Genomic DNA, 24,014 nt, shown 5'->3' with positions numbered 1-24,014 from the left:
TATATACTTTAAATTCTCTCTAGATTACTTGTCATCTCTAGATTATTTATAATACCTCATACAGGCTGGGTGCACTGGTGCATACCTGTAGTCCCAGTAGTTTGGGAGGCTGAGATGGGCAGATCGCTTGAGCCCAGGAGTTTGAGACCAGCCTGGGCAACATGGCGAAACCCCACCTCTGTATTAAAAAAAAGCCAAGCCTGGTGGCACATGCCTGTAGTCCCAGCTACTTGGGAAGCTGACAAGGGAGGATCCCTCGTCATGGAGACCATCCTGGCTAACACATCTCTCTCAGATATCGATAATCAAAACCACAATGAAGGATATAAGGATTGGTATAACACAGCTTAAGCTTATTCTAACAGGGATATAAGGAACTTATATCCAAGAGAAAATATACATATTTTCAACCGAAATGAAAAAGCTGTGAAAACTGACTATGTTTTAAGTCAGGGATCAGCAAACTCTTGAAGTAAAGACATATTTTAAGCTGTGTGGGCCACAGGGTCTCTATTACAACACTCACCTCTACAATCATAGCTGGAAAGGGGTCATAGACAATATGTAAATAAAGGGATGTGGCTATATTCCAATAAAACTTGATTTACAAATATAGGCCCCAGGCCAACCTGGCCTACAAGTTATAGTTTGTGGACCCCTGTTCTAGGTAACAGAGGAAATATTTTAAAAATCCATAAGGCTGATATCACACAGGCCACAATCAGTTAGCATAACGTAGTGTTAAAAATTAACATACTAGGCCTGGCGCAGTGGCTCACACCTGTAATCCCAGCACTTTGGGAGGCCGAGACGGGCGGATCACGAGGTCAGGAGATCGAGACCCTCCTGGTTAACATGGTGAAACCCCGTCTCTACTAAAAATACAAAAAATCATCCGGGCGTGGTGGCGGCGCCTGTAGTCCCAGCGACTCGGGAGGCTGAGGCGGGAGAATGGCAGGAACCCGGGAGGCGGAGCTTGCAGGGAGCTGAGATCGCGCCACTGCACTCCAGCCTGGGCCACAGAGCAAGACTCCGTCTCAAAAAAAAAAAAAAAAAAATTAACATACTAGTCCCTCCCTCAAATCTAAACAACTGGAAATTTCAAAATTTTAAATTTTTAAATGCACTTCTAAATAATCCTAGGGTTGAAGAGAAAATAAAAATGGAAAGTACAAATTATTTACAAGTAAACAAACAAAAAACATCGGAACTACTGTACTATATATACATCAAAACCTGTGGGCCCAAAGTGAAGAGGAAAATTTCTGACCTCAAATGTATTTATTAGAAAACCAGGAAGATAGAAAATAAACCTGGTTTTCATCTCAAGAATTGAGAACAATACAACAATAAAATGCAAAGAAAATAGAACAAATTAATAAAGAGAAATGCAGAATTTTTCTTAAAGGCTAAGAAACTGAGTGTAAATAATGCTGCTGTGAGCATGGGTGCACAACTAGCTCTTAAAGACCCTGCTTCCTTTTTTTTTTTTTGTTTTTGAGATGGAGTTTCGCACTGGAGCGATCTCGGCTCACTGCAAGCTCTGCCTCCCGGGTTCCCGTCATTCTCCTGCCTCAGCCTCCCGAGTAGCTGGGACTACAGGTGCCACCACCACGCCAGGCTAATGTTTTGTATTTTTAGTAGTGACAGGGTTTCACCGTGTTAGCCAGGATGGAGAGACCCTGCTTTCAATTCATTTGGGTATATACCAAAAAGTAGAACTGCTGAATCACGTGGTAATAATATTCTTGATTTGAGAAACTACCATACCATTTTCCACAGTGGCTGTACCATTTTACATTTCTACCAACGGTGTACAAGGGTTCCAATTTCTCCGTGTCTTTGCCAACACTTGTTATTTTCTGTTTTTTAAAACACCTTTTTGAGATACGGATTTCAATTTTATTGGATATGCTCCTGGAAATAGGACTGCTGAATCACATGAGAGTTCTATTTTTTGTTTTTTGAGGAATCTCTATACTGTTTTCTTTTACTTTTTGATAATAGCCATCCTAACTCATCATGGCTTTTATTTGCATTTCTCGGATTAGTGATGTTGAGTAACTTTACATGTACTTACTGGCCATTTATATGTCTTCTTTGGAAAAATGTCTATTCAGGATCTTTGCCCATTTATAAATCATATTATTTGGGTTTTTTGCTATTGAGCTATATGAGTTCTTCGTATTATTTTGGATGTCAGCCCCCTTATCAGATATATGGGTTGCAAATATTTTTCTCCCATTCTGTAGGTGGCCTTCTCATTTTGTTCAGTTTCTTTTGCTGTGTAGACATTTTAGTTTGATGTAGTCCCACCCGTTTATTTTTTCCTTTGTTGCCTGTGCTTTTGGAGTCATATTCATAAAATCTTTGCCAAGACCAATGTCAAGGAGTGTTTCCTCTGCTTTCCACTAGTAGTTTTACACTTTCAGGTCTTATGTTTAAGTCTTTAATTCATTTTAAGTTGATTTTTATATATATGTGTGATAAGGATCCACTTTCATTCTTTCGCATGTGGGTATCTTGTTTCCCCAACACTATTTATTGAAGAGACTATCCTTTTCCTGTTGAATATTCCTGACATCTTTGTTGAAGGTTACTTGACTGCATAAGCATGGGTTTATTTCTGGGCTCTCTATTGTCCTATTAGTCTATGTGTCTATTTTTATGCCAGTACCATATTGCATTGATTATTATAGCTTTATAATATACTGTGAAATCACATAGTGTGATTTCTCCAACTTTGTTCTTCTTTCTCAAGATTGCTTCGGCTATTCAGGAACTTTTGTAGTTTCATATGAATTTTATGATTTTATTTCTATTTCTGTGAAAAATGTTATTGGAATTTTGATAGGGATTGCATTGGATCTGTAGACAACATTGGGTAGTAGTGGGTGGGAAGTAGTGTCTCATTGTGGTTTTTATTTGCATTTCCCTAAAGACTAATGATTTGGGGCAATTTTTCACATGTTTATTGACCATTTGTATATCTTCCTTGAAAAAGCATCCATTCAAATCCTTTTACATCTTTTTTAAAATTTAGGTGAAATTCACATAACATAAAATTAACCATTTTAAAGTGAACAATTCAGCGGCATTTAGTACCTTCACAATATTGTACAACTACCACCTCTATCTGGTTCAAAAACATTTTCATCACTCCAAAATAAAACCCTGTACCCATTAAACAGTTACTTGACATTCTTCCTTCCCACCAGCCCATTGTGTTATAGCTGCCTATAGTATTCCATATGGTAACATGCTCTGTAGGTTTATAGCATAGGAGCAATAGGCTATACCATATAGCCTGGGCATGCAATAGGCTGTACCATCTAGTTTGGTATAAGTACACTCTATGATGTTTGCATGACAATGAAATTGCCTAATGATGCATGACAAGTATTTGTGTATCTAAACACAGAAAAGGTACAGTAGAAATACAGAATAAAAAACCAAAAAAAAAAGTACACCTGTATAGGGCACTTACCATGAATGGAGTTTGCAGGACCAGAAGTTGCTCTGGGTGAGTAATTGAGTGAGTGGTGAGGGAATGTTAAGGCCTAAGATATTACTGTACACTAATGGAGACTTTACAACACTGAACACTTAGGCTACAGTATATTTAAAATTGTTTCTTTCTTGGCTGGGCACCATGGCTCATGCCTATAATCCCAGTGCTTTGGGAGGCCGAGGCGGGTGGATCCCCTTAGGTCAGGAGTTCAAGACCAGCCTGGTCAACATGGTGAAACTCCATCTCTACTAAAAATACAAAAATTAGCCAGGCGTGGTGGCACACACCTGTAATCCCAGCTACTTGGGAGGCTGAGGCAGGAGAATTGCTTGAACCCAGGAGGCGGAGGTTGAAGTGAGCCAAGATCCTGCTGTTGCACTCCAGTCTGGGTGATAAGAGCAAAACTCCATCTCAAAAAATAAATACATAAAAATAAAAACAAAATTTTTTCTTTCTTCAATAATTAACCTTAGCTTACTGTAACTTTTTTACTTTATAAACTTTTTAATATTTTGACTCTGATAACACTTAGCTTAAAACACACTGTACAGCTATACAAAAATATTCTCATTCTGTAAGAATCAACATTACACTCAAAGAAAATGATCATTGGAGCACTGTGGAATTCATATTTCAGATTAGGGATGCTGAACCAGTAAATATAATGCAAATATTCTAAAATCTTAAAAAATCTAAAATCTGAAAGTATTTCATATAAAGGATACTCAACCTGTGTTTGCTTTAAAGTCTTTATTACACAATTCCTACATGGGTGTCAGCTCATTGTTGGCATCTGTTAATGTCCTTTTCTATGCAAGTTGAAATTTTCTCAGTTCTTCACATACCAAGTAATTCTGAATTGGATTCCCAGTATTTGGAATATTATGTTGACACACTGGATCTTGTTTATATTCTATGGAGAATGTTGTTACTTTTGTTTCAGCACACAATCCACCTAGTTAGAGTCAAGTTCAATTTTCCACAGCCTTCTGTAGGCAGTGGTTCTAATTTTTCAGAGCCTTTGTAGTGGTCTTCGGTTCATACCTGCATGTGCACCACCTAGTGGTCAGTATAGGATATATGCGGTGGTCTATTGGTTAATTCTGTTCTAAATTATGCTAATTAGGATCAGATCCATGCATACATTGCTCAAGTATTAGCCCAGAAATTTATAAACAACTTTATGAAGTTGCTTTATCATGTTCCTCCCTTTATGTGATTTCTTGGACCGCTTTTGTTCCTCCTATCAGAAACATGAGACTCTAGCTACTCCTCTCTTGTTTTCCTCCATGATTTGGCCTGTGTATACACCAAATGTTTAATAACCAAGCTTTCATTCTTACATCAAAATAATAATAATAATAACCATTATCATTTGCAGTAACAGCAGCATCAAGAATTCTTCTACTTAATAGTTAATAATAACAATAATAATGATAAACTGTCTGGGAGGAAGTATGACAGCAATTGCTAAGACTCGTGTCCCAGAGTAAGATATCTCAGGTCTAGCACTGAGTGATACCTGAACAAAACAGCTGGCTCCCAACCTATTCACCCTAAAGTGAAGCCTCATGTTGACAAGCCAAGGCCACAAATAATGAGCTACCACTTCACTGTTTGTTGCTTTATTCTTAAAAAGGGATAGACAAGAAAGATTTTAAAAACTAAGCCAAAAAAAAATTATCAGAGGAAGCAGGTAACTGTAAAAAACAGAAGACAATCTAACATTTCAATATCATATCGATAAAATAAAAAGGGATGCTGTCAAATGGGAATAACCACCAAATGTAGAAAAAATTCTTGAAAATTAAAAATATAAAATTGCCAAAAAAAACAGTTGGAAGATAAAATTTTAAAAATCCGAAACTAGAACAAAATAAAAGACACAGAAAATTTGGGTAAAAAGAGTCATTAGGTCAATTTAGGACCTTTAAATTGTGACTGATAGGAGAGTTCTAGAAAGAAAAAGGGAAAACAATAGGGAGGAATTATCAAAGAATAGAGAAAAGGTTATGATATCTCTGTCCTATTAACTTAGTGGGAAAAGGAAGGAGAGAGCTGTGAGAGAGGAAGCTGGTGATACATCTCCTTCTGCTAGGAATTCAAGTCCATGAGACAGGATTATATTGGATAAATTAAGGAGAACACTGACCATGAGAACAAGGACCACCATAACCAGCATGAGACCAGAAAGCCTCCTTTCCTTACAGTGTAGGTTTATTTAAGTCATCTTCCCAATACTTCTGATGCCATCTTAGAGTGAACATGGGGAGTAACGGAAGTAACTGAAGGAATGAGAAGTCATTCCCCAAAGACCAATATAAACTTGAAGAAACTGTTTAAATTATGGAATTGGACTGAGTTACAAATAAGATTTCCTCTCTCCAGGAACTAGGTAGGTTGTGGATTGTTTTATCTGGGGATACAAAACACACAAACAAACAAACAAACAAAAAACAATAGAGAATTGCCCAGAGCTGAAAGACAAGTACTTTCTGATTGAAGTGTACAGCAGTTTGAATAAAATATCCACATTCTAACTATATCATAGTTAGAAAATCATAGAAAATTTCACATCAAGAATAAAGAGAGATATCTAAAAGCTGTCAGAGAGAGAGGGGAAAAAAATGCCCTACAAAGGCTTATCATCAGTAACACTGGATGTTTAAAAACTTAGGAAGTTACTAGAGAGTCTTTTCCAGCAAAATGACACAGTGAACCAAGAAAGGTAACACAAAATCCAGACCACAATGGATCCAATCCAGGAGAATAATGAAGGAAAGTCCCAGGATGTCAGCTGTGCAGTAAGCCTAGAGAAGATACCAGATTAGGGTAAGAGGATAGTGGGTTTCAAGGGAGCAATCCTAGGAAAAGCAAGGATTCCAAATATTTTAATATTACTTCTGAGGATGTAGAGCGCTGGGAGATGATAAAGGCAGAAAAATAAGGGGAAAAAGCCACTCGAAACCCCATGTAAAAAACAAAAAGCTATATAAGAAAGGAAGTGGAATCATAGTACACTACACTGCTTGGCTGTACAGGGAATAATCTTTACATAATAATAACAATATAAACACTTTATTTTCTACTCTCAGAATCAACCATAGACAAAGCACAGAAAATGCAATTATGGTTACAACACAGAACACAGATGCTTACAACTGTGAAAATATAAATGCTTAGGGTAAAACTACAAGTGGCGGCAGGGAGCCAAAAAATATTGTCTACTGTCAATTGTTAATAGAAGAAATAAGCAAACTTTAAGATTAGAAAAGTAACCAACAGAAGAACAAAAAATAGTAACATAACTACATTGAGGAGAATGGAGATGGGGTAGTGTAAGTGAGCTAAATCCTCATTTGTGAGAGCAATATAACACAATAATAAAGAAGAATAGAAAACACCCAAAATTGGTAAATCAAGAAAGAACATCATAAGTATATTATTTGGAGATATCAAAGTAACAGAAGAACTAAAAGGAAAATTAGGAGAAAGAAGTGGTTCCATTTGAGGAGTGAAACTATTTATTATAAGCACTTCTGTACCATTCAATATTTTTACGCATATGCATGTAATAGTGTGGTGAAAATTTTTAAATTTTTTAAATTAATATTTCTTGACTAGGTATTTATCTATTTCTCTTCCACATCTTTACACAAATCGTAGCATACTGTTCTTCTACCCTGCATTTTCCATTTAACAAAATATCTTGGAGATATTTATGTACTACTATCAAGCTTCCTCGTTTTTGTTTTTGTTTTTTTAATGGCTGCACTTTATTCCATTATATGAATGTATTATAATTGAGTTAATCAGTTCTGTACTGATGAGCATCTGATTTTTCCCAATTCTTTGACATTTCAAACAATGCTATAATAATAAATTGATAAATATTACAAGAAAAAAGGTAACAGTATTTGCTTCTATCTCCCAATTAGACAATGAATTAACATGGCATATAGTAGGTACTCAATTAAGATTTGCTAGTGGCCAGGTGCAGTGGCTGACACCTGTAATCCCAGTATTTGGGAGGCCGAGGCGGGCGGATCACCTGAGGTCAGGAGTTCGAGACCATCCTGGCCAACATGGTGAAACCCCATCTCTCTTAAAAATACAAAAATTAGCCGCGTATGGTGGCACATGCCTATAGTCCCAGCTACTCAGGAGGCTGAGGCAGGAGAACTGCATGAACCCGGGAGGTGGAGGTTACACTGAGCCGAGATCACACCACTGCACTTCAGCCTGGGTGACAGAGTGAGACTCTGTCTCAAACAAAAAAAAAAAAAGATTTGCTAATTTAGATTAAGTTAGATTTCAATAAGGAAATGGATCTATGCAAACATTTAAATCAAGTTTATGACACAGCAAAGACAAGATACAGCCCTCCAATACACACATAAGTCTCTCTAATACTTACTCTGAACTCTTTTGGGCCTGTATGGATTGGAAGCAAGTGTAGAGTACCCGGCCAGTCTATCAAAGGAAAAAAGAAAGAAAGAAATATCACAGAAAGAAAGATTAATATTGAGAAAGACCCCAAAAGCCCCTCTAGAAGTAGAAGGTTAAAAGAGATTCCCAAGATGGAATATGCCATAAATCAATTTCTGAAAAAGGATCATATGCTCAGTCAACATAAGATGGTCACAACCAAACATCTGCTCATGTAACAGCAGGGAATTGTTAACAAATACAAGAACCAGGAACCTAAGAACCTGAACATTCAAACTGCTATACTGAAAGCTGACAAACTTACTCAACAACTACTTATGATGACAATAAATAAATAAATGTATGATTACAAAGTTGAAAGCATATCAAATGATGTATAAAGGTCAAAGTACTGAACTGTAGTGTTTCTGGAAAACTGATTTTATGGAAAATATTCATTATTAACACAGATTCTGAGAATATAACTAATGCACTAAATAAGACACTATTGGTATTCTTAGCAGAATTCATACCTACAATGTTAAGTAGTAATTTTCTTTTTGTTTGAACTGACACATATTATAACTTCTTGAACATAAAATTCAAACAGAATTCAAATACAGAATGGCAAGACTGGCCACTGATCAAACTGCTTAAGCTCTATGAGCTTCTGGGTTGTCAGGGTTACAGCATATTTATATAAAGCACCTAATAAGTACATGCCATACAATAGGTGATAAATGGTAGTTGTTACTATTACTAGTCATCAAACTACATTCAGCATCCAACCACTTCTCATTATCTTCACTCTTACCACCATAACCAAACCTCCATCATCTCTTGTCTAGATTACAGCAATATCTTCCTAACAGGTTTCACTGATGCCATGGATTCCACCCCCACCCTCTGCCCACTGTTCAGTCTACACAGAAGCCAGAGAGATCCCATTAAAACATAAAGTCATCCTCCAGTTACTTCCCAAGTCAGAGTCAAAGTCAAGGCCTTACAAGATCTGGACCTCGTTTAGGACAACGAAATGAGTTATCATTCAAACTGGGACACTTCCAAGAGGGAAGGACAGTAGGATAATAGGGTAAAACTGGGACTGACAGAGGCAAACTGGGATGTATGGTCATGGTCTTCCTCACTCTGCTGCAGCCACACCAACTTCCTTGATGTTTCCTGAACATGCCACACTCACCTTAGGGTCTTTGCACTGGCTATTTCCTCTGCCTGGAACGTTCTTTCCCCAAGAAATCCACCAGACTTGTTCCCTCACCTTCTTCAGGTCCTGACTCAATGACCCTTTTCATTGAAACCTTTCCTGGCCATCCTATTAAAATTGCAAAGAGATTTTTCTCTACTCTGTGTGTACACACACACACACACACACACACACACACACGCACACACAATACCTTCGTGTTCTTATCTTCTATGAAACAGGAAAAAATAAGTCCTACAAAGCCTTGATCCATCATCTGGTACATGGCTTGTGTGCGAACATCTGAAAATAAATGAAAATTTAAAAATCTTCTGTCAATAAACTGTGTCTCACAGACTTGACGATTTAAAGATAACAGTGACATATAATCTCCCTAGGATTCAGATTGTATAGGCAAAACAGGAATATATCCTAAGGACAATGTCAAAGTATAAATATTTTGCTAGGTTAGGGTAATACTATCGAAAGTCTGCCATTAAATAATAAAACTCATTAATAACTCTAGCCTGCCTAGCCCAAGAGTAGCTCTGCTATGGAATGTGGTATAGAAAGAGAAGTTAAAAATTTCAGTTACCCCAAAACTTGATAATTTCCTCCATGGAGACTCAAAGAAAGGCCCTGGAAGGAGAGAAAGTATTTCCTAGAAAAAGCCTTTTGATGGACAGCTTCTAGGAAAGTGAACATATTTATTAGGCTTGCACCAAAGAACAACATTAGAAAGGATTAAAATATTAAATGCCAAAAATGGCCAGGCGTGGTGACTCATGCCTGTAATCCTAGCACTTTGGGAGTCCGAAGCAGGCAGATCACCTAAGGTCGGGAGTTTGAGACCAGCCTGACCAACACGGAGAAACCCCTTCTCTACTAAAAATTCAAAATTAGCTGGGCATGGTGGTGCATGCCTGTAATCCCAGGTACTTGGGAGGCTGAGGCAGGAAAATCACTTGAACCTAGGAGGCAGAGGTTGCAGTGAGCCAAGATCGTGCCATTGCACTCCAGCCTGGGCAATGAGAGTGAAACTCCAAAGGCTAAATTTAGTCTTCAGACCATTGTTTATAAAGGATACAAAAGATCACATGCCACCATGAAACACTGCCGATTACAGTTTTGCCCAATGGCTTACATTCAACATTCTTTGTGTGTATACCTTTTTGATCTGGATTTTGACTTCTCCCCAGTGTCTTCCTAAGTAAAGACTGACACCAAACAGTACTCAGCAATGAGTACAAAGGGAATTGGCTGAAAATACTGCTAAACATGCATAGCATTGTAAAAATGGTCTCTGTACTGCTATATGACCTTGGTAAAATTCTTGGTACTGTTAAGCCTATTTCCTTATCAGTTAAATGAGAATAAACATCATGCCTTCTCTCATAGGGTTTCTGTAATTTTTAAATTGCAAAATTTTTAACACACATCAAAGGTGCTTCATAAACGTCACTTCCATTCAATTTTATCTATAACCACTGAAAACAACTAGTGTCCCCATCATGTCACCCAAACTGCTTTTTGTGAAGGTCACCAATGATTTATTCTTGGTCTTCAATTTACCTGATCTCAGCTGATCACTCCCTTCTTGAAACAGTCTTCACTTTGCCTCACGTTCTCACTCTTTCTACTTGTCTCTAACTTCCTGTCTCTGTTGCTGGATCCTTCTCATGTTCCCAGTCTCCAAATATTGGTGTGGCCCAGGGTCAGTGTTCAGTCCTTTTGTCTCTCTACCGTCACTCTTTGGGGGATTTCATCTAGTTTCGTGGCTTTGAAGCCACTCTCAACTCCTGCCCAACAATCTCCAGTCCCAGACTTCTACTCTGAACTCCAGAACTATAGTTGTCTACCCTGACGCTTCAACTTGGTTGTGTGTGTTTTTTTTTGTTGTTTTTTTTTTGAGACGGAGTCTGCCAAAGCGAGTCAGCCCTGCCCGTCCACTGGCTACCAAGGGTCCCCGACCTTGGGCCCCCAGAGGCTCAGACTGGCCTTGGTCACCCTCCCAGGGGAGACCCTTGTACCGCCATCTTCCCCCGTGGGAAAGCATACTCTTCTCGCCGGCGAACCTTCTCCGGGAGGGATCGTTCTGGCACCCCATCGTAATGGATGTACCCGCTCTGAGCATTGGCTACCCCTTGGGAGACCACCTGAGCTCAGAGGGACCCACTCCAGCCACTGCTGCCCCTGAAGAGCTGTCATCCTATGGACGCTCATTCTCATCTCAGCAGCCTCGGACCCTGCACCACTCACCCTTGCCCCTCAGTATCCGCTCAGATATTCTCTCAGGCATTCTGCTTCCGGTCCAGACGCAAATCTACTTCTGTTCTCTGAGTGAAAAGCCTATTGGTGCTCTCAGAACAGCCAAAGACTTATTTCAGAAGCCTCCAACAGAGGTATGAGATGCTTTAATGACATCGGAGCATTCGCCTGGCCATCTTTGGGATATACTAGATGAGAACAGCTGCTGCTTGCTGTATGTTTTTGAGGATCGGCTATATAAAGTGGACTGAACCTTCAGAGCCGATTATTTGGCCAACACTAGGGTAATTCGAGAACAGGGATGGGCGTGCTTTGCAAGAGGCTGCCTGGTTTGAATAGACGACCGCCTATTCAAGGGGGCAGGCCCATTCAGAGAGGAAGCCGAGAGACTGGGAACGCCTTTCCTCTGGACTTTACAAGCGCTTTAATCCAGTTCTTACACAAGGATCCACCAGATGGTGCTGTGAGCAGGGGCTTCTCTCGGTTTCCTAAAGAAGGGGCCGGCCAGGTGCGGTGGTTCATGCCTGTAATCCCAGCACTTTGGGAGGCCAAGGCGGGCGGATCACCTGAGGTCACGAGTTTGAGACCAGCCTGGCCAATGTGGTGAAACCCCATCTCTACTCAAAATGAACAAAAATTAGCCGGGCATGGTGGCATGCGCCTGTAATCCCAGCTACTTGGGAGGCTGAGACAGGAGAATTGCTTGAGCCCAGGAGACGGAGGTTGCAGTAACCTGATATCATGCCACTGCACTCCAGCCTGGGCAAGGAAGGGAGGGAGGGAAGAGAGGGAGGGAAGGGAGAGAGGGAGGAGTGGAGGAAGGAAGGGAGGGCAGGCGGGCAGGTGGGGTTCTCTACAAGATTGGGTACACAATGCGGACATCCCATGCATGTTGCTGGGAAAAGTCACTCCAGACACTGTTTTCTCTCGGACATGCCTTCTGACCAGATATGGCCTCCTTAAAGGATGCAGATGCCATTGTGACCAGCATGAAGTTTCCCAGTGGGGCAGCTGTTAGCTTGGACATCAGCCAGCACTAGACAGACAGCTGTGACCACAGATGGGAGGTTCATGATTCCCAAGGTGTGTTGTGGATGAATAATCAGAATCCCTTGGGCATGACCACGCAGGGTACGTCCTATCCCTCTGCTCCCAGACCCAGGCTGGCCGCTACCAAAACTCATATTGAGAGCACTTCAGACATTTTGTCTGAAGAACCCTTAAATGGAAAGAACCTCCTGAAATTACCAAAGAGCAGTTCCTCAGAGTCATGGCAGAGCAGTCTTGGGGGAAGCAGGCAGCCATGGACCTACCCAGCAAATTGGTAAAGATCTCCGTGGTCAAGACTGAAACTCTGTAAACTGCCCCAAGGCTCAAGCCAAGACCCTGCATGAGATCCGATTGCCTGTTTCACTTCTCCCTGTTACTGAGAGAGGGAGATGGAACCTTCTGGTGACATTATCCTCACCAGAAATTAAGAAGGGAGATCAAGATGGGAAAGCAATAGGAAACCATGTATGTTTCATTACTGGTGTAACCAAACCCTTCAGGATGTGACTTCAGACCCAGGGACAAAAAGTTGGAGGTTGTTTATCTGTTTTCTGTTGAACTCCAGCCTGGTACACAAGAGATGCTCTTTTGGTCAGAGTTTCCTCTGGTTGGGTCTCTCAGGAAGAAAGTAGGTCAGGGATTGGACCACGTAAACTGACCCGGAAACCAGCGGTTTCAGCTTTTCTGTATGGCAAGTACAGCAGAGGGCTAGTTAAGCTGTTAGACTAAATGTCACAGGCATGCAGCAGGCTGCAGGTTGTACTGGGCCCCTTTGTGGGTATTTAAGAACCAGTTTTCTTGAAGAATCTGTGATTTTGTGCACTGTGATATTACACAGCACCATTCCTAAGAAATATGATGAAATAACTATATGTAGTATTAAAAACCCATTTTATTATTCTTGCCTGAAATAGACATTCTCTTTTAATGTCTCTTTAATGTCCCCAAGGGGACATGGAAACATTTCAGAAATAGGCCTTCTCATTTTCTTTTAGGAGCTACGTGGTGAAAATGTTTAAGAGACAAGGTCTTGCTTTGTCGTTCAGGCTGGCTCATGGTGGTGCAATCACAGCTCACTGCCACCTCCAACTCCTGAGCTCAAGGGTTCCTCCCACCTTAGCCTCCTGAGTAGGTGGAAATACATACATGCATTACTACACCTGGCTAATTAAAACAAAAAATTTAAGTGACAGAGGCTCACCATCTTGCCCAGGATGGACTTGAACTCCCAGGCTGAAGCAATCCTCCCAGCTCAACCTCCCAAAGTGCTGCAATTATAGGCATGAGCCACCACACCTGGCCTATCCTACTTTAAAAAAACTTTTTAGGGCCTGGCGTGGTGGTTCACACCTGTAATCCCAGCACTTTGGAAGGCTGAGGCGGGTGGATCACAAGGTCAAGAGATCAAGACCATCCTGGCTAACACGGTGAAACCCCATCTCTACTAAAAATGCAAAAAATTAGCCAGGTGTGGTGGCGAGTGCCTGTAGTCCCAGCTACTCGGGAGGCTGAGGCAGGAGAACGGTGTGAACCCGGGAGGCGGAGCTTGTAGTGAGCCGAGATCGCGCCACTGCATTCCAGCCTGGGCAGCAGAGCGAGACTCCATCTCAAAACAAAAACAAAAACAAAAAAACAACTTCCTGTTTTCTCTATTAAAGTGGGAAGCAATGTTAGATAACATTGCTGAACGTGAAAGCAGAAATGGGGAATGCAGAAAGCATACTGATCAGAGACATCATGGAACATGCACAGCTTCCCAATTGTGGAATTGGCTTTGCAGATATTATTACAAATTGGCATGGGCAAGTCCTCAGTATCTGTTCAACAAATGGACAAGCTGAGAAGAGGCTTGTTATCACCTCTTCCCATTTCACTCACATTTGTTAATTCTGCCTCATCAGCGGCATGAAAATGTTAGTGTGAGGCAGAGAAATCACACATGTCCTGATGGGAGACGCTGAGAAAGGCCTAGCACCACATGCCAAAAGTGTGTAACCTATCCTAGTCATAAGCAAACAGCAGACATGGAGCAATAGTCCATCTCCTAAAATGTCTATGTCATGAAAGAGGAAAACAAGTCTAAGGAGCTGGTCCAGAGGAAAGGAGACTAAAGTGACATGAAGGCTAAATGTCATGCATGATCTGAGATTGGATCCTGGATCGGAAAGAAAAAAACTGCCATAAAGGACAATATTAACTGGCAAAATGTGAATAAGCTCTGTGTAGTCTGCACAATAAGATTGTATTTATTAAATGTGCTTATTTTGACAATTGCACTGTGGTTATGGAAATAAATAACCTTAATCTTGAGAAATACACAATCAAGTATTTAAAGGTAAAAGAGGGAGAATATAATCAAGCAAATGCGACCAAAGGTTAACAACTGTTGCATCTAGTTCTTCATACTATTCTTGAAATTTTTCTGTAAGACTAAAATTCTTTTAATATGAAATTTTAAAGTCTTTGTATGTGTGCTTGTCCTACCTTACCCTTGCTTTTGTTCATTCTCCCCTCCGCTGCCAACCTCAACCCAAGGCCAACTCACTTTATGTTCTTTTGAAGGAATGAATACATTCTGAAAGTGGATTATCAAGTTCTTCTATTTCAACTAGTTTCCCTTCCTTACATGTAAAACTTTATCCTGTGTACATGAGTGTTGCTATGGTAAGGCACATAATTCAGTCTCATTAGTTTCCTTAGCTACTGTGCCTTTTGTTATAGAATGAATAACCTATCTTCTCTCACCTACCCTTTAGCTTATGATGGCAGGTCTTTATTTTCCCCATATGGCTTAACCTAGCTTGTTAGTTTCTCTTCAAGTCTTTAGGTTTGCAGCTTGTCTTTAATAAAAGACAATCTTATTCTTCTTTTTTCCTAATCCCAAGGCTTTATTTTTATAGGTGCTTCCCCTGTTAATACTTACAAGCACTAATGTTCTATATGGACGACATCTCATTTCTTCTTTATCATGTTACTCATTGTTTTCCCCTCAACAAAATCATTAAGGTCTAGGACAGCAGGAGCCATGACCTTATTATTCCATACAAGTATCCAGTAAATTTCCTGAAGAATCGTTTTATGGAATGATCCCTTTAAATTATGTTCAAAGCAGTGTTACCTAGCCCACTGGAACTTAACCTAATTGCACTAATTACCTTATCATAAAAAGCACTGAAACGGTCACATCACTCTCCCTCGCCAACTAAAATTATACCTTTCTTTTAACAGAAAAAAAGATTTCACTCTTTCTCAGTTGCCATTCTTTACCACAGCTTGGAATTCTTTTCCTGTTAAAGGTAGTTAAAGTTTTTATTCACTGCTCACTTTTTCTGAGGTTTGCAATACAGTGGCTCTGTTAGACTCAATTCTTTTTATTCCCATTTGTTTACTTTCTTAAATATTAGTTTTAATTGACAAATCATAATTGCATACATTTATAAGGTACTACTTCTTAAAAGGCTGTTTGGAGATGAGTGTGAATGCCAGCTCAGTTGGGCAATTATTTTTCTTTAGTTGTACCCATAGTTTCATTACTGTACTTTTTTTTTTTGAGACAGAATCTCGCTCTGTCGCCCAGGCTGGAGTGCAGTTGTACAATCTCAGCTCACTGCAACCTCCATCTCCCAGGTTCAAGTGAATTCTCCTGCCTTAGCCTCCCCAGTAACTTAGATTACAAGCACCTGCCACCATGCCTGGCTAATTTTTACATTTTTAATAGAAATAGGGTTTCACCTTGTTGGCCAGGCTGGTCTCCAACTTCTGACCTCAAGTGATCTTCCTACCTCATCCTGCCAAAGTGCTGGGATTACAGACATGAACCACTATGCCCAGCCTGTAAATATTTTTGAGATCTCAGGTGAGAGACCTGATGTGTCCTCATTGTTAATCCTTTGAATATTGTCTGCCCTTCAATATAGATATTTCATACACTCTCTCCATGTCCTTGAGAGTTTTACAAATAAATGTTTTGGCATCTTTCTTTTCTTGTTCATTTTATAGGTGAACAGCTACCATGGTAAGTGTTGGACAAGGTGTCGTATACATGATTTCATACACTGCTCCTAACAACTCTGAGACTATGTTCTTTTCTGACAGAGAGGAAACTAGAAAGGCACAGACAAGTTAAAATATTTTCTCAACTGGTAAGTGACTGAAACAAGATGCTAACACAGACCTAGTCCCCAACTAAATCAAAGCTGGTATTCCCAACCCTCATGCTGTGGTAACTCTCTAAATTTTCTATACACATAGCCTTTATTGCATATTCTAATACTTGTTCAGGTAGGATCTCTACACTCTGGACTCTAAATCTATTTTGTCTTAAATTATGGAGCACATGGCTCCTTAATCATTTCATAATTTAGAGTTGATTTTTTTCAGTTACGTTCTGCAATATCCTTTTTTTTTTTCCTAACTGCTATAAAGATTGAAATGTTCCCACTACTGCTGCATTACAAACACCTACCTGGGTTCTTGTTTAATGGCTCAGATCTTCTCCCCTGAGAGAATTCAATTGTTCTCTGAACTCTGAAACTTTCTGGGTGCTCTGCTTCAGATACTTATAAGGTTTTTTTTCCTTAAATTCGTAGGGAATTTCTTTTTACCACCAAATTTTATGTATTTATTTCCCACTGTAACTTATTACTATAGTGAAAATAATTGTTCAGTAATATATGTGTCAAACTTTTCTTCATTAGTGGTTGGTACTTCATTCTTTCTGGCTGATGGCACTACCATGGGAAAAATTTTAGGCCAATCTGATTTCAGTGTTGACAGTGACAGGAAAACAAATCAGACACTGAATTTTTTCAGTGACATTAAGGCTTTACAGGAACATATTAATAGCTATAAAAACAACTTTATTGGGACATCAGTGAGCCAATTAAAGAATCTGAATAACGTCTGTAATTTAAATAATAGTATTATATGAATGTTAATTTCCCAGTTTTTATAAATGTACCATGGTTATGTAAGAGAATTTCTTTGTGTTTAGGAAATTCATAGTGCAGAGTAGGGGTAAAAGGTACCATGTCTGCAACTTAGTCTAATACTTCAGGAATATACATATATGTATATACATATATGTAAAAGAGAATGATACAGCAAATGTTGCAAAATGTTAAAATTTGGCAAATCTGGGAGAAGGTAGATCTGTCATCTCCCTTATTCTAAATCAGTATTTAACTGGGGGTGTTCAACAATATCCCCACCTAACACCTACTCCCAGAGGTTGTCACAGTAGGTCTGAGTTACGGTCTAGGAAAGATTAATTTGGGGCAGGTACATTTTATAAAAGCTTTCTCAGGTGATTCTGAGAAACATCCTCACCCACCCAAGACTGAGAATTAATACTGTATTTCTTAGGACCATTCGTGTTTCATTAAAGTCTGGGACTGTACCACTGATGATTTTTTGCCATTCGTATCACAGCATAAACGAATTTAGAACTTGCTATCAAGTCAAACCCATATGACTAGTACTAGCACAGTGGGAAGAGCAGGCTGGGCAGTCAGACCTGGGTTCTAACCTCAGCTCTGACACTTAATTCATGTGAGTCTTTGTTTACCTTTCTGTACAATGGGGGTAAGATCTCTAACTCACAGGTTGCCACAAGGATTGGAGAAGAAAACATTTGTAAACCATTAGCACATAGTTAAGTGCTCGTGAATATTAGTTCACTCTCCCCAAGTTACTTTTCTCCTTTCTGGAGAGGAAGATACGGACAAAAAAAAAAATCATGATTCTCAAAAAGGGGTAAAGGTAGAGAGAAAGCAATTTAGTTACATTACACCGATTAGAAGGGTAAAGATATATATTGAGAGCTCCAATGGACTATACGTAAACAGCAACTGTAAAAATCAGTTTTGCAAATTTTGCCCTTTAAGTCTGCAGAATGGGAGTATCCTGGACAGTAATGATATTCAGCAATCAGCAATTTTCAGTTAACAGTTTAATTTTTTTATATCAACTGACAGACTTATTAAAAACAATCAATATGACATAATTACTTTTAATACATAACAAAATAAATCAAAATAGTGATGTCTGCTTAAGGACAGTCGAATTTTGGTTTAAAATAACCATACCCTATGTAATGGAGAAGGAAACATGATATTAATTTCTGAGAACAATAAACATTGCAACCCCATGATACTCACCAACATGTGAAGGCCAAACAGTTATATGAGGATGGGAATGATACCAGCCCACAACTCTCATGGGGCGGCCTGTCAGTTCAGCCAACCTGTGTGTCTGTCAAGGTACTTTCAAAATGTGGGAACAAAATTTTCTAATGCTAATAAGGGCTCAGAAAGCACCCTGAAGTTTAAAATAAGCTTATTGCAATTTAATGGCAACAAAAGAATGAAATAAGGTTAATGCTGAGTTTCCCATAACGCCCATTTAAAGCCAAAATTTTTAAAACTAGAAACCATATGGTTTCCAATGCCGTATATAGTTACATCCTCAAGTTTCATTTAGCTGATGTTTGATCACTCGAATCATTACCAATGTGCTATCTGAAAAGCTTTTCTAAATCGTCAGAAGTTGTCACTTTCAAGACTGCTGCTGTTATCCTGTAAAATGCTGATTAGTTTTCCTGCAAATTATTTATATTAAAATAATCCTTTTTATACATATTTCTAAGATATATTTTCAAGTTTTCAAATGACAAGAGAAACTACTTAACTTCTCTTAGCCCATTTCTTCAGCTGCAGACTGAGGCAGGGGAATAATGTTTCAGAGCAGTGAAGAGTAAATGCAATAATCCACACACGGTGTTTAGCGTAGTGCCTGGCAAACACCCAGTAAGTGCTTAACAAATAGTAATTGCAGCTGAAGTTTGCAGGGCAGAGGACCACAGAGGAGAGCTGCAGAGACAGCCTGCATATCCGCACTTGAGGGTCCCACTTGAGCATTCAGCAGATCACTGAAGCGGAAGGATGTGAGGAAACTACCAGAACTTCTGACGGCATTCCTCAAGAAAACAAAAGCGGGATGGGGATCAGCTTCATATACACTCACAAGGCGCCAGTCAGGGCACTCAGTAACATACTGAAACAAATCACAGGAAACAAATGCCCCATTTGATCATTTTGGGGTTATATTTAACATGAAACATTGCATTCAGTTCCTAGCATTGCATTTTTTGAAAGGAAGTCACAAAGGAGAATCTCTCAAGAGGATAGAGACCAAGGTAGCAAATGGCCTAGAAATTAAATGATACTAGGAAAACTGGAAGGAGGGGCAGGGAGGAATGGAGAGAAGACTAGGGAGGAAGATGGAGGGGACTCCACACAGAGTTCATTGTCACAGTGATGGACCCTGACATCTTTTGGCACTTAGGAGCAGGAATGTCAGAAAATTTCTAATTCTTCCAATAAAACCCACTCAAAAGAAGAAAGAGAAATTCTAATAACCAAACAATTGGATCTAAGGGAAGAAAATTTGTGAAACCACCTAAAGTAGGATGATTGCAGCAAGCAAGCAGCAATGTGGCCCAGGAACCCCAGAGCACATAAAAGCTTCTATCGACCAGTAAGGATATCTCTGCCTCTGTTGAAGCTGCAGACAGCTGCTCTGGAGAAATTTCTACTCGGTCCTTCCTCTTATCAGAACGTCGTAAGATGATGACAGAATGAATGTGAACAATTCTGACGGCATCAACCTAAAGGAAAATCCACAGAAATGGTTACTTATGGCTCTCTCCAATAACACATCCCCCTTCAACTATAGGATTTCATTTTATTATAATATCAGATAAAATATTCCATTTTAGAAAACTGACACTTTTCTCACGAATGAAATGTTTCAAATAAAAGACACCCAACCTCAATATATACATTTCAGACACAAAAATTTAAAATATATATGCTAATATTTAGATCAAGGAATGACTTTTGGAATGATCAACCAGTAATTATTTGACTTACAACTATGTACAAAACACTGTGTCACACAAAGGAATATAAATCAGGGTGCTGACAAAGGGTTCAATGTGCTAACGACATGGTTGAGTGGCAAGTTGTCATTCATGAAAGTCCACTAAGATAATGTAGTAAGTCAATGCCATAGGAGCTGATATGGCTGGGCTCTATGTCCCCACCCAAATTTCACCTCAAATTGTAAACCCCACGTATCACAGAAGACACCTGGTGAAAGGTGATTGGACTGTAGGGTTAGATTTCCCTCACACTGTTCTCATAATAGTGTGAGAGTGAGTTCTCAGGAGATCTGATGGTTTAAAAGTATGGCACTTCCCCCCTTTACTCTCTCTCTCTCTCTCCTACCACCATGTAAGATGTGCCTTGCTTCTCCTTCACCTTCCGCCATGATTATAAGTTTCTTGAAGCGTCCCCAGCCATGTGGAACTGTGAATCAATTAAACCTCTTTTCTTTATAAATTCCCAGTCTCAGGGAGTTTTTGTTTGTTTGTTTTTTGACACAGTCTCACTCTGTTGCCCAGGCCGTAGTGCAGCAGTGCAATCTCAGCTCACTGGAACATCTGCCTCCTGGGTTCAAGCGATTCTCCCACCTCAGCCTCCCCAGCAGCTGGGATTACAGGCACATGCCACCACGCCTGGCTTTTTGTATTTTTTGGTAGCCAAATTGGCTAGGCTGGTCTCAAACACCTGACTTCAGGCCCGCCTCGACCTCAGGACCTTACAAGCATAACCCACCGCACCCGGCCTCAGAGAGTTCTTTATAGTGTGATAACAGACTAATACAGGAACTCAGAGGAAAGAACTCACTTACATTAGAAAAGTAATCTTTTACATAAGCAGGATATGAATCTAAAAAAGAAAAAAATCTTCACAGAAAAGGCAGACAAGTGTATCTATTCCTTGATTACTGTGGGAAGTGGGGGGAACACATTTCTACAGGTGCCAAATGGAAGTAGTAAAGTGTGAATGAGGTGTCTGGGAGACAACTTGGCCAACTGATTTAGACACAGAGCTTGAGGTGAAATGGCAGATGGCAAGGCTAAGAAAGTTGGAGTGAGAATGTACAAGACCTGAAATGCCAAGCCATAATTTGCAGGATGAACTCAAAGGAAAAAAATTATTTCAGATAAACTGTAGATGAAGTAACAATGAAGTACTGGGCTAAGCAGATGGCAGAGATGGAAGAAACAGATTTGAGACCCATTAAAAAGAATGAATCTACAACATTTGGTAGCTTATGGACCATGGGTGATGGTAGACAGGAAACGGTCAAAGATGATTCTAAAGTTTCAAGGTTGAAACTAGGTAGAAGATGTGAGGCAGATCTAAGTTTAGAAAGGGTCAGGAAGGAAAGAAGAGCTTGTTTTCAGATGAGATAATCTGGGATGAGAGATATACAATAGGGCAATTTTTAGCAGGCAAGTGGGATTATAGCTTAGACTCAAACAGAATCAATGCAGAAATCAATAAAGCGTTTATGAGTGGACAAAAAAGGTGTGGAGTCAGGGAGCGGAGGTCTTGGCCTGAATCAAGGGGAGTGGCCACATTTAGTGTGGGGAAGAACAAGAAGGGCCAGGGAAGAAGACAAAGAAGGCAAAACCAGAACAATGAAATGGTACAAGAGTTTCAGGGGAAAGAGTGGGCTTAACATTATCAGATGTTGAAGGGACAAGGGTGAAATCTGAGAGGAGGCCTTTGAAATCAGCTATAGATTTTCACTGTGCAACAGGTCTGATTTCAGATGTGCAGCAAGTATGAAATACACATGGACTTCAAAGACAACACAAAAGAGAAAAAAGGAATATAAAATATCTCAACATTTCTTAATATTCACTACATATTAAAATAATAATCCTTCACATACTTAGGTTAAATAAAATACACCCTTCAAATTAATTTCATTTATTCCTTTTTACTGTGATTACTAAAAAATTTAAAATTATGCATATGGCTCACATTCGAGGCTCACATTATATTTCTCTTTTTTTGTGGTTTATTTTTGTTTTGCTTTTCAACTAAATACTCCACTTAAAAAGATGATCACACTGGATTTTTTTTTAAAGTTTTTACCGCTAATAAGACACATTTTATATATTAGTACATAGAAAGGCTACAAATAAAAGGATAAAAAATACACTATGCAATACTAAAAAGGCAGCTTAACTAATAAAGTTTAATATCTAATTTAGACAGTAAAAACTGACATAAAACTCAAGACGAGGGCATGAAATCTTGAATAATAAAATTACATTATTAAGATTTGGAATGTATCATAGTAACTGATGCCTAGGGTGAATTGTTTCTTTCTCTCTTTCTTACTTTAGTCAGAGATTTCAGTGCCTAAGAGGAATGAGTAATATTTAATGCATAGACAGAGGAGGAAGAGAAGTCCACAAATGATTGTGGGAAGGGGGAAACAGGAATAAAAGGAATACAGCAAAACCAACAGAAACCCATGAAAGTTCAGAGATTCAAGGAGAAAGACTAAGATAAGCACCAGGAAATAATCCACCGAAGGTAGAATTAGAAACCAAACCTCAGTGGGTTTGACTGGGGAAGGTGAAGGAGTAGTAATTGTAGCCCATTCTTTTAAGAAGTCTGGCTATTAAAGGAAGGATATAAGAGTAGTGACTACAGGAAGATACACGATTAAGAAGTAGCTTTCCTTTCTGAAAACGAGAGTAATTTAAGCATATTTTTATCCTAAGAGAAAAGAACCAGGTGACAGGGAAAAGACCCAGAAAAGAGACAGAACATTGATAAACAGGGTCTCTGAAGAAGCTGCAGCTTTGGATAGGAAGAGGACTTATTTCTTTGATATGCGAAGAGATGCAAAGTGATTAAGGTGAAGTTTGTATAAGTAGATGAAGCTGTGGCCTGATAACCTGGTGGGAGGAGGGGGAAATAATTCATTTTTATTGTATTTTACAAAAGCATCAGTCTGTGACAGATTGGGGAAAACAATAACCAGTCCTATACCACGATTAAGTGAGAAGCATTACGCTAGACCATCAAGGCTAGAGCATGCCAAAAAAGGTGGTGTAGGAGTGCAGACAAGAAAAAAGTCAAGGTAGACTAAGAACTATGATGCTATGGTTAGTTTGCCTGTTTAAGAAGAGAGGGTTGCATGAGTAGATGTTGGAATTCGGGATAAAGAGGTAATAGTGATGTGAACCACATGCCAAAGTCTCAAGGAAAGTGGAAGAAGGGCCAGAAAACAGGCAGTGACAGCAAGGAGAGCAGCAAGAGGGTGGTACTGACAGTGATTATTAATCTTGATCAAGTAGAGACAATTTGCTACAAAGAACAGAAAATTAGGTCCCATTCCTAGTGAGCAGATTCTGATTTTACTAGAAAGAATATCTCATCCAGCCAGAAACCACATACTCTGGCTGAGATCACTGGATTACAGAAATCTTTCCCCAACTGCAAGTTTCCATCATGCAAAATTTTAGCACACATACCTTTTCAGCAACTGTGCGCATTTCAGTTCCAGTATATGCAAATTTGGAGTCACTCCTACTGGGAATAAATTAGAAAAAAAAAAAAAAGGAAGTGGGGTTTGGAATATAAAAAGGAATTAAAGCAAAATAACAGGATTAACTGTTTT

At 39.4% G+C, this 24,014-nt stretch overlaps 1 protein-coding gene across 4 annotated transcripts in view; it reads right to left on the bottom strand.

The window, feature by feature from the left end:
* Nucleotides 1–24,014, bottom strand: part of BRCC3 (BRCA1/BRCA2-containing complex subunit 3) — a 48,241-nt gene that overhangs the window by 22,406 nt on the left and 1,821 nt on the right. For 2 of the 4 annotated variants that reach the window (XM_005595047.5, XM_074029747.1), the window contains 5 exons: nt 23,869–23,923; nt 20,008–20,127; nt 18,620–18,707; nt 9,358–9,446; nt 7,929–7,984 (listed from right to left, as the gene is read on the bottom strand). In XM_005595047.5, coding sequence (XP_005595104.1) covers nt 7,929–7,984; nt 9,358–9,446; nt 18,620–18,707; nt 20,008–20,127; nt 23,869–23,923 — 408 coding nt within the window. Of the gene's footprint in view, nt 1–7,928; nt 7,985–9,357; nt 9,447–18,619; nt 18,708–20,007; nt 20,128–23,868; nt 23,927–24,014 lie in introns of all 4 variants that reach the window. The other 2 variants (XM_005595046.5, XM_065538719.2) reach the window with 2 other exon arrangements.

Source organism: Macaca fascicularis, chromosome X (genome assembly GCF_037993035.2).
Source record: "Macaca fascicularis isolate 582-1 chromosome X, T2T-MFA8v1.1".
NCBI classification, from domain to species: Eukaryota; Metazoa; Chordata; class Mammalia; order Primates; family Cercopithecidae; genus Macaca; species Macaca fascicularis.
The sequence above is the reverse complement of the archived record's forward strand: the minus strand, read 5'-3'. Positions and strand labels throughout refer to the sequence as shown.